This window comes from Schistocerca nitens, chromosome 3, assembly GCF_023898315.1.
Source record: "Schistocerca nitens isolate TAMUIC-IGC-003100 chromosome 3, iqSchNite1.1, whole genome shotgun sequence".
NCBI classification, from domain to species: domain Eukaryota; kingdom Metazoa; phylum Arthropoda; class Insecta; order Orthoptera; family Acrididae; genus Schistocerca; species Schistocerca nitens.
The window spans coordinates 846,595,993-846,610,801 of NC_064616.1; the positions used below are offsets into that span (position 1 = coordinate 846,595,993).

Consider the following 14,809-nt stretch of genomic DNA (forward strand, 5'->3'; position numbering starts at 1 on the left):
TTGTTATGGTATGAAAGACAGTCACAAACTATTTATCATAGATTGCTGGTTTGTGATGTGAAAGTACATAGGGTGACTCCAAAATACTAAAGTCAGAGAAATTTCAATCCTCCTTTCTGTCAAAATTGTTCCTGTGATTTGAATTTCTATGGCCACTCTGTACATTTTAGCATACTAGTGGTTACAGCTTCATAAAACCACAGTATCATAGAAACAAAGTTGATGGTTTCCGGGTCACAGCACGTGACATGTTGCAGCTGATTTCAGTGTTGCTCATGTGACAGTTGCTCTCATGTTCCTTCCAAGGTGGGTCGTAATGTTTCTTTTTGTATTTGGTATGTTGACTTGTCCCCAAGTGCAAGGGATTTTATATACTCCTGCTGTGGCAAACAGTGGTGTAGGTCCTTCACAGTGCTCAAATATTCATACACGTTTCTTATTGGTTTAATCACTGTATCAATGCCATGTTTTCTGAGTACTCTGCTGATGTGATCTATTCCAGTTTTTGCAAATAGAAAAAAAAAGTTCTCTGTAGTAGGTTCTTTGTAGCACTTTCTTCTGAAGGCAGTTCTTAAGTGATAGAGCTTATCTTCCAACTATTGTTGTTAAAATTCTTGTAGCCTGTTCTACCAGTGTTTTGATCACTCCTCTGTGCTGCTTGGGATGGTGGTCCAAATTAAGTGAAGGCATCTATCTTCGTGAATAATCTTTCTGAGGACTTTAAGGTGTAAAGTTCTGTTGGGTTTTCTAGGTACCAGTACATCCAAAAAGGAAATTTGGCCGTATGCTGGCCCCTACTTCAATTGTGCAAGAGGTGGTATTCTTCCTACATCAGCCAGAAGGCCGGAAGGAGGCATACTGTGATGCCAACACTGATAGCAAAAGTAAAATAAAATTGAAAATATAGATTGCTGAAGCTGTTTTTGATTTGACATTTTGTATTGAATAGCGGAGGTCCCACAACCAGTGTGTATCAATTTGGACTTACAGCCTGGATGTGGTTTTTAGGTTGTTTCCCTTTCAGATTAGGTGAATATTGGCCTCAAAGAACTTCTCCCGTCTGTGCAGTTTGATCCTGCCATGCCCGTCCGTAAAAATGAAGTTGGGGCCAAATGCGTCCCTGAAAAGACATAGTGAAGGAGTGCAGTGTTAAAACTACTTTGACAGGTGACTGTACTGTGTTCAGAGATTTGGAATAGGTATGCTCACAAATGATTATGCCTCCCGACAATGTAACACCTGCATATCTCCCAACTCCCCTGATCAAGGCAGAAAACTAGATTTTTCACTATTTCTCCTGCCTCCCAATTATTCCATTATTTCTACCAGTTTTTTGCTAATTATTGTCAAACCTAATAAGTTGTTCTGAAAACCCACAATTTCAGTTTTTTTGGGCAGTGGTCAGAAGTACTTACCTCATTAGTGATTTTTATTGATAATCATATTGAAGTGTAGGGAAATCAGGAAGATTTGTGCAATCTGTATATCGATTGTTATTTTTCCTCGTTACTGTGCATCTTGTAGAACGTATGCCTGTATTGCTCAGTGTTGAGCAATGTTTGGACTTGGGTTCATTTGTTGGCATCATGCTAAAGTGAAATCATTTGTTACTCCATACTTCTGTAATTGGTATAAATTTTTAAAAAGGATGATGATCATTATTTTGTTTCTTGAATCTCTGAAAGGATTTACTTTTGTGTAAGTGATTATTTCATATGTATCTTATTCATCATGTTCACAGTATTTTGATTGGATGTTTCGTGTTCCATTATGACAAAAAATATATAATACTGTTTTCTTGAAGCAATATGTGGAACAGTTGAGGAAAGGTATACCGTATAATCCCAAAAAGAAGACTCCGGTGCAAGGGAGGCAAAACAACACAGTTGAGAACATCATATTGCACTTGACAATGAGAATAAATTCTCTGTGTGTCATGCTAAGCATGAAAAAAATTCATAAGTGGTGAAGTGTTTCATTATTTAAATAATGAATGACACAGTTGCAGGCTTTCCAAAAATTATGATGAACGAAATTAAGTCAAAAGTTTCCACTTCCTAGACAGTAATCGGTTCCAGTTAAATCAGTGACTAAACATAGTACAAAATTCAGCCATGACAATGCAAGGTGGAGGGATCCTATATGTGACTTTCACCATTTATAATGTCCCTCGAGAAGTGTAAAACTGGGTCTCCACTGTATTGTGAAACTTCGCTAAAGAGAAAGTTCATTTGTATATACTAATGGCATCTAAGTAGCCTCACTTTCCTGGAATTAGTTAAAAATGCTTACAAATACAAGAACAGCAGAGCCTAACATCCGTCTCCACTTAGGAATTCCAACTAAGTCATCACTATGCAGATAATCCCTCATGGGATTTGTGGGTTGTAAAACTCATCCAGAAGAAATTGCAATACTCGCTCTGTGCGTACTATTTTCTCAAAGTGCCAACTTTTTAATACAGAAAGATGTTGTGCATAATTGTGCTGGTTCCATTTGGAAAAGGCTTGAGCACAACTGCAAAATAGGACTCTTAAACCACATTTTAAAATGTAAGTTCAGAGGTTTTGTTGTGGTGTTTTACTTTTGCACAATATAAGGCTTCCTCACAGTAATTAAGAGCATTTTATTGTGAAATATTATTAATGTTTAAAAACTACTACAAAATTTCTTTCAGTTGTAGTCTCTTCTACTTTTTGTCAGCATTCCGTAAACTGTATGACTTCTCCATGCCAGAGTAGCTTCTCTCTCTCTCTCTCTCTCTCTCTCTCTCTCTCTCTCTCTCTCGTGCAACCTCTTAACATATTTTAGGATTAATTCGTTAGTCAGTTGTTGATGTGATTGTGGATACAGTTGTTCAGTACTGACCATTTTCCTGGTTGTGTGAATGTTTTCGTGTAGCAGTTTATTTTGTATTTCCTCATACCTACATATTTCCTAGTTCTTGTTGTTTGAATCTGTTTTGTGTTAGTTATTTCTATTAAAAAAAACTTCAGTGGGTCTTGTTACAGCCACATCTTGAAATTCATGGGTCTTTACAGACAAATGTAGTGTCTCCAGAAAATGAATTCACTCAGGGGAGATTGCAGTTCATTAGTAACCAAGATGAAGATGATGTAGTAATGAAGGAAGCTTATCCAACGCCCGCTGATATCGTCACTCACATAACAGGTGAGAACATTGCAGAAATGTCTTCTATCTTAAAACTGTCATTTATGAAAAGCTGACTGTATTTTTTCCTATAATCTGAACTTTAATTCCTGATTTCAGTACTAAGTAAAAGTAGCACATATTGCCCTCTTAACTGTTTTTAAGAATGTGTAGAGAATTATTCTGTTGATGATTTACTTAAGTGAACCTCAGGAGGAAAGAAATTGTGATCATTAGTAAAATTGGTGCAGTTTGGCATTTATCTTACAGCTTATATTTTTCAAACTTTTTAAATCAGTGGAAGTTTTCAACAGGTAGAAAGCATGGATTTTTTACTGTGTGTTACATGATAAGTTAATGCACAGGTGAAGACACCGGAGTTATCATAAATAAAGATTTTTCTTGTTACAGTGAACTTCCTGGTGCATGCAAATGAAATGCTACATATTATTCAAGAATGTGTGAACATAATTAGTTTGAGTGTTGACATGCTGATTGCTCTGTGTCTCTGTTACAGACACGTGGCTGAAGCCCTTCTGTCTTGAAAAGGGTTTGGATGTTTCAGAAGAGAAAATTATGTCCATGAAGCGTGCATTTTTCCCAGAAGACAAGGAATCTGGTATGAAATGTGGTGATCTTACCATTCCTACTTAAATGTGTTGAAAGTGACAATTACATTGTCAGTATCTAACCAGCAAAATCAGTTACCCATTGCAGTGCAACTGTTTACAGTTTTGAATTATGGACCTGTACATTATCTGTGTAAGCTTAAGATGTGAATGTGAGTTGTGTTTTTCAACACTAATACGGAGAAAATTTCATCTCACCTCAGTGTCTTTCTGAGTGTTAATACAAACATTATTTGTGATGAGATTACACAACTGTTCAAGAAAAATGTTAGCACTATTCTGATGGATAGATCGGTAATTCGTGTGTGTTATAGTGTTTTAAGAAATTAACCTTGTTTCTACAGTATGTAAAAAAAAAAAAAAATCCATAATATATTTTCTGGTGTCTTAAATTTAAAGGTAGCATCCTGAACGAAGGAGAAATTAGTTTTGCTTGAAAGTTGTTTTATTCAACTAATCAACTAATAGCATACATAAATAAGCTTATATCACAAAGAAAAAGTCTTAAATATAACGTTTTATTTCTTTAATTAAAGAAAACCGATCAATGTAGTTTGCTCTTCCTGCCAGCATAACGCATTGGGAAGACTGGTCATCCTAGCTTTTTGATACGGGCTAAAACCAACTCATCTACACTGAATAAGGAAAAAGTTTCTAACAGCTGCATCAAAACTCAGTGCAAATGGAACCCTTATCCTTCCCCTCTCCCAACCTTCTACCTGCTCTGCTTGGTTCTATATTGAAGCACGATGCAGTTACCTACATCTGCCTTGCATGTGAAAGTTAGTACATCATAACAACAGAGTCCTGAAATGTCGCACTTGCAGGAATACCTATGACAGCATTTAGAGAGCTAATAAGCTTCCAAAACAGCTGATACCGACATCACAGCCAGCTAAGTTCAACACAGCATTCCAGGTAGAATCAAATGTCCATAACCTGTAAAATATTCATTCTCAATACCTCCTTTCGTTCAAGGAATGAAATTGACTTGTGTACAACAAGCATTCTCTTTAGGCTTCAGGTAACTTGCACAATTGAGGAGGAGGAACACACACACACACATTCCTGATGAATGTAATTTCCTTTTGGTGTACAGGACATCTGTCAATAAGAATGATCCTTCGTGTTGCACCCATCTCAGCATCTAAATTAAGAAACTTCATACAAATTTCAGCAATCATCCAGGCATTCCTAATAATCGTAGGTGCACAGTAGTGCTTTTAGATACGTGTAAGTTTAAGTTTTTTCATTATTAATAGTGGTGACTTTTTGCTACTGTCACTGTTAACACACAGCAGGGCTCTAATTTTTTTTCTTTGTTGACATTTTGTCTTTTTGTCTTTTGATGGAAATAAATCACAAAACATCCTATTTTGATCAGCAGTGAAAACGTTTGAACTCACATCTGAAGGTTCTAAACTGCTTATGTACTGGTAAGAGATTCCAAAGCTACATTTTAAACTGCAAAACACTGCCAGGATTGGATGCGGAGTCAGACCATAATTTATGAACTGCCAATTAAAGCTGAAGAAACTGCAGAAAATTAGGAAATTAACAAGATGGGAGCTCAGTAAGTTGAAAGAGGAGGGGGTTGTTGAGAGTTTGTCAGTTGTCTGTTTTCCCTTCGAAACAAGGATAAGAAACACAGTAGAAGGCAAATGGGCACGTATGAGAAATTAAGGAAAGGCAGCAGATCAGAAAAGTGAAAAGGCGAAGTCCAGTAAAAAAGAAACGCCAAAACCTTAGATAATGACCAGAAACTGAATCTGACAATAGGAGAAAGTATAAAAAAATTGAGTGAGTGAAGCAGGTGAAAGGAATACAAGGTTTCAAAAGAGAGAATGACAATGTGTGAAACAGCAAAGCAGGAATGGTTAGATGAGAAATGCAAAGATGAAGCAGCATGCATAACTAAGGTGCTGCCTATAGTAAAATATGCCTTAGGAGAAAAGAGAAGCTGTATATCAAGAGCTCTGATGGCAAGCCAGTACTAAACAAAGAAGAGAAAGCAGTAAGGTGGAAGGAAGATACAGAATAACTATCCAAAGGCAATGAACGTAGATAATTTATAGAATGGGAATGGGAAGTAGATCAAGATGAGACGGGAGATAAATCACTGCCTCAAGAATTTGAAAGAGTACTGAAAGACCCAAGTCTAAACAAGACCACTGGAGTACAAAACATTCCGTCAGAACTACTGATACCAATGGGAGAACTAACGGTGACAAAACTATTCCACATGTTGTGCGACCGAGCGTGGTGGCGCAGTGGTTAGCACATTGGACTGGCATTCTGGAGGACGATGGTTCAATCCCGCGTCCGGCCCTCCTGATTTAGGTTTTCCGTGATTTCCCTAAATCGCTCCAGGCAAATGTCGGGATGGTTCCTTTGAAAGGGCATGGCCGACTTCCTTCCCCGTCCTTTCCTAATCTGATGAGACTGATGACCTTGCTGTTTGGTGTCTTCCCCCAAACAACCCAACCCAACCCACATGTTGGGCAAGGTACATGAGACGGGTGAAGTATCCTTAAACTTCATGCAGAATGTAATAAATCCAAAGAAGACAGGTGCTGACAGGTGTGAACACTGCAGTACTGTCAGCTTAGTAACCCACAGCTGCAGAATACTATCATGAATTATTTTGAGAAGAAAGGAAAATATGGCAGAAGCCAACCTTAGGGAGGTAAGTTTCGGTTCCAGAGAAATGAAGGAACAAGCAAACTGGTACTGAGCTTCTGACCTACCTTAGAAGATGTGTTAAAAGGAAAGGCAAACCTACTTGTATAGAATTCCTGGATTTAGAGAAACTTGTGGCCATATTAATTGGAACAGACTCTTAGTGACTGAGGGTAGCAGGGATAAAACACAGGGAGTGAAAGGTTTTCATCTTGTACCAGAACCAGATGGCAGATGTAGAAAGTTGAAGGGCATGAAAAGGGAGCAGTTGTTATCAAGGGAATGAGACATGATTGTAGCCTATCCTAAATATTTAACCTGTACACTGAGCAAGCTGTGGAGGAAAGCAATGAGAAATTTGGAAAGGGAATTTAAGTTCTGTGAGAAGAAATAAAAACTTTGAGGATTACTGATGACACAGTAATTCTGTCAGACAGCAAAGGACTTAAGAGAGCAACTGAATGTAAGAGAAGGGACCAAAAAAAAAAATTGTTCGACTGACTTGGGAATTCTAAACATAGTGAGATGAATGTTGAAGACCAACCTCTTTCTGGACAACTTGCAACATTGGAATTGAGGAAAACATTGAAAAAAATCTGCCAAAAAATTAACAAGGTTCGTTCACTTGATCGACCAAATTTCATCAAAGACGGGTGAGAGTTGGGGCTCATTCCAGTGGATTTTGAGTGAGATTTTGCACATGATATGTGTTGCTGCTAAATTTTTTCTGCACCTTCTCAGACAGAAGCAAAAAACCCATGTGCATGAATGTGTGCCAGGACTGGAAGAATGGATATTTAAAGTGATTCACACTTTTTGTACAAAGCCATTACAGGTGATGAGACTTGGTGTTATGGGTATGACCCAGAAATTATATGGAACTTCCAGAGAAATTAAAAATGTGGACCGGACCGAGACTTGAACTCGGGACCTTTGCCTTTCATGGGCAAGTGCTCTATTGTCTCAGCTACCCAAGCATGAGTCGCATCTCGTCCTCACAGATTTACTTCTGCCAGTACCTCGTATCCTACCTTTCCAACTTCACAGAAGCTCTCCTGCAAACTGTGCAGAACTAGCACTCCTGGAAGAAAGGCTGTTGCAGAGACATGGGTTAGCCACAGCCTGTGGGATGTTTCCAGAATGAGATTTTCACTCTGCAGTGGAGTGTGCTTGGGTAGCTCAGACAGTAGAGCACTTGCCGCAAAAGGCAAAGGCAAAGGTACAGAGTTCAAGTCTCTGACTCCACTTCTTGGCACTACTTCTTGGCGCTGCTGCTTCTTCTTCTTCTTCTTCTTCTTCTTCTTCTTGGCTCTTCTTCTTCTTCTTCTTCTTCTTGGCGCTTCTTCTTCTTCTTCTTCTTCTTCTTCTTCTTCTTCTTGGCGCTTCTTCTTCTTCTTCTTCTTCTTGGCACTTCTTCTTCTTCTTCTTCTTCTTCTTCTTCTTCTTCTTCTTCTTGGCGCTTCTTCTTCTTCTTCTTCTTCTTCTTCTTCTTCTTGGCGCTTCTTCTTCTTCTTCTTCTTCTTCTTCTTCTTGGCGCTTCTTCTTCTTGTAGTGTAGTGAAGAGAAGAAAATAAAAACAAACTTTTGATCTGCTTTTCACAAAAGTATGAAAGGAGCAGCAACACAGCTATAACCACACAACAAACTGCTGCTGTCCTTTTTCTGTTTCTTAGTGTCACTTTTTCAGCAACGCTGCACGGAATGCCAGATTACAGTGAACTGATGAAGGAAACTTAATGTAGCGTCTGTATCTTCAGTTCAGATAACTGTACAGATTTTTACTTTACTGGATAACTGTACACTTAAAGGCATAAGGCCCTTTAAATGATTAAGCATGAATATTCTACCTTTTTAATGCAGAAGCATTAGGAGTTCCAGCATTCAGGAAGGTCTGGTTATTTTTCAGTATGTATCACCAGGGTGTATACGACCCGGGCAACCGGGAGATGCGGGAAAAACCTGGGAATTTTTTCATCTGGGAGAAAACCGGGAAAAACCCGGGAATTGTCTAGAATTCTGGGAATTTTTCATTATTTTAGTTTTCAGTTAATTTTTTGTGATTTTGACTGGTAAGAACCAATACTCTAACAAAGTATATTATTGTATCCCGCTGCAGAATAATACTGCAGCAACAAAACATGAACGGGAGGGAAAAAATAAATAAAAGCGAAAATAAATGAAGTTGCAAAGGAAATGTGCCGTATACAACAACAAAACAGTGATCATACAAGCGTCTGCCAACAGTAAAGTGTGTCAAAGGCTTCAGGAACACTATGCAATGCTTTATAACAACAAACTGCCTCCGATGAGCATGACGTGACGACTGTTTAAATTAGATTCGTTTGAGCAGTTGCGGGCGGGCTCTTGCGCATGCGCAGTTGAGTTGCGAATGAGTAGTACCTTCTCCCGCTTCTGGTTACAGATGTGTGGCTGGGCGCCACTACTTAATATTGCCCCTGTTCCGAAATATCGTAGATCCGGGGCTGATGCGCAGAACAGTCCGAGTTGTGGTGTGGAGGTGGGTCGTCTCCACGTAACCTGTGTTTACGTTCAGTGAGTTTGTTGTTACCTCTTCGTTTATTGCTCTCACGTTAAATGATAACAAAACGGATTTTTGTGGCCGGGAGTTATCAAATCAATTAAAATACGTTCGCATAATTACGGCAGGCTAAAATATGTTAATAGTTTCAGATTTTATTTCCACCTTTGACAGTTTAAGCGTTAATCACCTTACAAAACAATGAAGTTATTTTTGCCGATTGCTAAAGAGATTTGGCTTTTATTAATCCTTTCTACTGAGGCAGTCAATTTATTTGAAACGAAGTGTTTAATTTCACACTATTCGCTATTTTCAACTGTTCGCTGCATTTCAAGTGCACGTATGGCATGCTATAATAAAGAACCAAATATGAGTACTGGTACTCCAAGAAAATTTACATACGGATGTGCATTTTAAGCCGAATTATGCATTTTGGTATGGTTCGCGAAATCCCGACGCTCTTGAAGTATCCTTTGATGTCTTGTTTCTTTTATGACATCATGTAAGATCTTTTAATGTTTTACACGTACGAACATACGGGCTTCCTGCGTCATCATAGCTGCGCAAGTGCGGTGACGCCAGTTATCTGGCGCTTTCTTGCAACTATTGAAACAAACCTATTTTTAACAGGTCGCGGGAAAATATTGCTAATGGTGGTTTGAAAAGCGTTACATTCAAAGCAGATTTCCTTTTACGCAAGATGAACTATGTGCGAGAATGTACGATGAATTTCTTAAATCACAAAGCGTTTAACTCGCATTTAAAAATCAACTTTTTGAGGACGACCATTTAGAAGAATTTAAAGTCCAGAAGATGAGACATTTGCGTCATTATTAAAAATTTTACTGGCACATTTGTGTGATGTATCTTAAAGCGTAAGATGCACAAAAATGATCAACATTATATGTGGAAGCTTAGCTTCTCTTCCAACTTATTAATCTTCGCGACCAATATTATATGTGAATGCTATGTATATTAATTTAAACCATTAACTTTTCTTATTTGTGTATTCATGCTACTTAAGAGTGATCTTGCTATTGACTGACTACATCACGTGTCGTATTGCTGTCATCAGCTGGTGAGATCACGTGAATGAGCTATGACGCTTACAAAAGCGCATTGCTTTCTCGATTTCAATGCTTCGGAAAGTGACATGCGTTGTTTGGTGGAATTCAAATTTATACCTTCGTAATACGAAAATATGCAGCGTACATGTTGCTGCACATCAAAGGTCTTTCAAAACGTGTTTTTCCCCCCGACTTTTGTTTTCTAAAGTGCCGGGAAATTCTACGTCAGTATATAAAACCTTAAACATTCAAAGGATTGATGACTTTTACAGTATACTGTCACTTAACAAGGAAAAAGTGTATTTTCATCCGGGGATTTTTTTTCCTTGTCTACGTATACACCCTGATTACCCGAAGGAGATAGTAAAGTTTTCGCTGTTCAAGCAGTAAAACGTCAGCATCAGTCATGATGTTTGAATTTATTACTACTTTACTACAGAGTATTCGCAACACAGTTTGCAGGCAGTATCTAATTATACCACTGAATGTACCTGCAAAATTATATCATTGTATGACACACAGTTCAGGAGTTAGGATGTTTTGCTGAAGGAGGAGGGCAAATTACCCAGACTATATTCTTCCAGTGTTTTGAAATGAAAGCACTCTGACGTGTATGCTTAAAGTGAGGTATTTACACATGAACTCATTTGTGAAATAATTAGACTTTTGAAGCTGTTTTATGCGTAGAAGTTTGATTTTTCAAAGAATTGGGAATTCCTTAATATGGATTTTTGCTGTATCTGAGATCAGCTGAAAATAAAGGAAAGTAAATGTTTAGGCATTGGGGCTTATAACTGTGAGTAACATTGAAGCAATTAGACTTGAATTTTAAATTCTGTCTATCAAAATACTGTTCATATTTTGCAGAATGGTGAAAGAATAATTTGAGCAGCTAGTCGCCAGTGATTTAAGTGTCTTGGTACACAAAGATACAGTATAATGGTCTAGCATCGTGTGGTAATGTTCATGAACTGTTCAATGCAAAATTGTAAGTATCAGAAAAGACAAACTCCCACAACCAAATATCACTGTTGACATGAATGAAACAGTCAGTCTGGGCCATCGTACAGCCCTTTTGCTTCCCAATTTGACATTTTGCGTCCTTCCACAGAACAAAAAAATGCCAAAGGCTAAAAATTCGGCTCATGAGCACGGTTTTGCCGTATCCTAATTGCACAATAAAATTTTTTTAGGGATGTTCAAAAAGGATCGACCTTACTTTTTATTGTTGAAACCAACAATGGTATCAGGGTGTGCGCACTCGGTTATGAGACAATGTGGTGCACATGTGACCTTGTTTTTTTCCCTAGCTGTCGACAAGGGAACACATGTGATACTCATCAGATTTTGTGGTGATGGTCTTTCCATTTCGAAATTTTGAATTTTCAGAGTTGTACTAATTATCTGTTTATAGCTTTTGAAGGAAAGTTGTAAAATTGTGGTGACCCCTATGTACAAATTTGTTATGAAATAGTCTTTAAACTGATGTCTACCATTTTCATGGCATTTATGGTCTGTAGGACTCCTTAGTGGTGAAAGGGTGATATTACTGAGCAATTCTCGGTGTTGAACTCTTGTCAGCCTTTGATGGACTTCTCTTACTGTCACTAACACAGCAATTTCTGTAAATGGTTACTTTACCTGAGCATGCGTGCCTTTTGTTACATGCCTCACAGGGCCATGTGGTCCTGTCAGACATTTATAGACCCTGCCATAGAATGACAACATATAGCTGTTGGGGAACCTGTTTCCTGATCCATTAGATTTTGAGTGTGCAACTATAGAAACTTCATTTCATCAACTGATACTCTGGCCATATACTTTCTGGCCATCTTGGGTTAGTGAACAGCCTGAGGTTACTGCACTTGAACCTATTATTCTAAACACAAGAGGTGATTCACTGCACATGTGGCCACACTATGTCCAAGGACCAGAGATAATTGGTGGCAAAGAGGTTTGTATGAACTTAGTCTGTTCCCCTGTGGTGTCGGGGGCTAGAATAGATTCACAGCCCTTCCTTGCATGTCATAGGAGGCAACTAATAGGAGTTTCTTTATTGGGTCAAGTTTTGTACCTGGATCTTGTGACTGTTCTCTGGACTTTTGAAGGTTTTTGTTCTTTTCACTGTTTTCAACACTTTTTCCCCCTCACATTTTTTGGCTTTTGAAATTTAGCCACCTTTTTGGGTTTGACCTCCACTTTCCCAATATTACCAAAGTGCAGGCCATTTGCGGAAGGACGCCTTACTGCGGCACATTACCTCTCTGCTGTGCACTGTTACCTTTTGCACCTACCAATCAAGTGAATCTACCTCTGCACCCGAAATCCAGCGCGGTAGTCAGTCTGTTGTGGTTGGTTTGTCGTGAACCTTCTCGATGGTAGCACCCTGCCAATGCAATGATTGCACTGCTGTTGTGTGAGTTGTGACCACCTCATGTCAGCCAAGGAGTAGGTGCCTGTCCACTTCATGATACTGGGACTGTGGGCAATGGCTACTGTGCCAGGTGGCATTTGCCTTGATGGGGTGGTGCCCATGTGAGAGCCTGCAATCGGGAAGGATGATCTGCAGTGAAACAGATCAAACTTAATGGTGGCTGTGCCAACACAGCCATCTCATCAGTCGGGAACAGTGATTTTATTGCAGAAGTTTACAATACTATGGCATTTCTGTCATTGACCATGCTTCAATATGAGAGCCAGGCAAGGATAAATGAAAGTGTACAGTTTGCAGAGTTCTTGGATTTTTCTCGCATTCACGGTGGCTCTTTCGCCTCAATGAAGCCAATGTTTTTCATTGATAATATTGAAGATCGATTTGGGGAGGTTGCGGCAATAGAGAAGATGAGAAATGAATCTTTGTAAATCAAAGCATCAAACGCCAACCAATTAGAGGCACTTCAGGCCTGTGTCAAGATATGAGATATACCAGTCACCACTTCTCCTCATAACAAACTCAGTAGAATTCCAGGTGTTGCCTTCCATTGGCACCTAACACTACAGACTGATGAAGAGCTGTGCATTAATGAGGCGCAGTGTGGACTCCATTTTGTTCGCCACACCCTGAAGGGGCCCAAGGATGATAGAGGGGACACTGGAGGTTTTATCCTATACATTGATGGCAACATTTTACCTGAGAAGGTTAAGGTCATGGTTTGTAGGTGTGATGTTAGGCATTACTTTGCTCCTCCGATGAGATGTTTAAAGTGCTGAAGGTTCCTACACATGTCCTCTCCCTGTTCTAATGAGGCTACATGTAGGGCATATGGACAAGTGCCCCATGAGGGCAGCCTTTGTACCCATCCCCTCAATGTGTCAACTGTCTGGAACCACATCCTCCTCATTCACCACAGTGCCCAGTGTTCAAGAGGGAGAACAACATACAAGAGTATAAAACACTTCACTGCTTGTCTTACCAAGATGCAAAGAAAACGTTTTAAAGACTTCATCTGACTAATATGGCCTTAAGTTTTGACAGTCTTGTCACAGTCCACACCTCATTCGATGACAATGTCTCCCATGACACCTTCTAGCCATGGTCATATTCCAGGGGCCTGCCCCACAGTTTGGGGAGGGAACATCAGCTTCCTCATCCGCTACATGTATAGCACCAGTGGTTCCTATACCATCAGGTGGCCAGAGATGCCTAGTCATCCTCTGGTGTCAGGGATGACGACACCAGTCAAGGTGGACTCCTCTCAAGACAAGGAACAGCAGCCACAGTCTGCAGGCTGAAGAAAAGTACAGTCCTCGCATCCCCCAAAAGATAAAATGGGGAAATCTTCACAGGAATTGAAGTCTCGGAAGGATAAGCAGAAAAAGAAGCTACTTTCTGAAGCTTCGGACGTTCAGCTCCCCACCCCTGCAGCGGTCGAGCCTATGCAGATGGACAAAGAATCATGCAACAGACTGGACCACAACCTTGTAGCAAAGTAATAACACCCATTATCCATTTGCCATTTTCTCAGACCTCACTCCAATGCTCCTTCAATGGCACTGTAATGGCTACTATCGCCATTTGGCTGATCTACATCATTTAATGGCTACTTACTCAGTAATTGGCATAGAACTTCAGGAAACACAGTTTATGGCTCTGAAAAACTATCAACCCAACTGTACCAATTGCATTAATGTTAAGAGTGTCTGGTGGGGTCTGTACCCTCATACGCTCTGATATTTTTCAGTGAGTAATTGCCCCTTACCACTGCACTAGAGGTCATGACTATCAGTTTCTCCCTGTCAGTTCAGATGACAATATGTGATGTTTATCTACCCCCACACAGACCTTTCAGTTGTCTCAAGCTGTTAGAGTTCATGGCACAGCTAGTCGACTTATTCTTGTTGAGTAATTAACTATCCATAATCCTCTATGGGGCAGCGTCACTCACTAGGTTTAAAAAAATTAGTGACATGGTATTCTGATCCTAGTTCATCCTGCAAAAGTTGGCCTATACCTCTTCCATGGGAACTAACTAACAACAATACTTTCTTTCTCTTTACTGATTTCCCTACTCCCTTACTTTTCAATTTGCTGCTTAAATTTTGTTGTGCCGTATCTACACCTGCAACTGCTTGAGGCTCACCAGTTTCTAACTGAAGCAACAGGTCAAATCTATTTTCCACATTCACTACGAAGCTGTCAGATAAAGTTCTACGCCTATTCCTCCTGTTGCCTGTTGCCACTTCCCACCTCTCTTTACCCTTCTCCCTCCTTAACCTGTCAATATCTCCCCTGGCCTTGTCTAACT

At 39.5% G+C, this 14,809-nt stretch overlaps 1 protein-coding gene across 3 annotated transcripts in view; it reads left to right on the top strand.

Moving 5' to 3' along the window:
- The window catches only part of LOC126248869 (nuclear pore complex protein Nup98-Nup96-like), a 213,018-nt gene that overhangs the window by 96,162 nt on the left and 102,047 nt on the right, over positions 1 to 14,809 (top strand). For 2 of the 3 annotated variants that reach the window (XM_049950313.1, XM_049950314.1), the window contains exons 5-6: positions 3,012 to 3,171; positions 3,668 to 3,769. In XM_049950313.1, coding sequence (XP_049806270.1) covers positions 3,012 to 3,171; positions 3,668 to 3,769 — 262 coding nt within the window. The remainder of the gene's footprint in view (positions 1 to 3,011; positions 3,172 to 3,667; positions 3,770 to 14,809) is intronic. The other variant, XM_049950315.1, reaches the window with a different exon arrangement.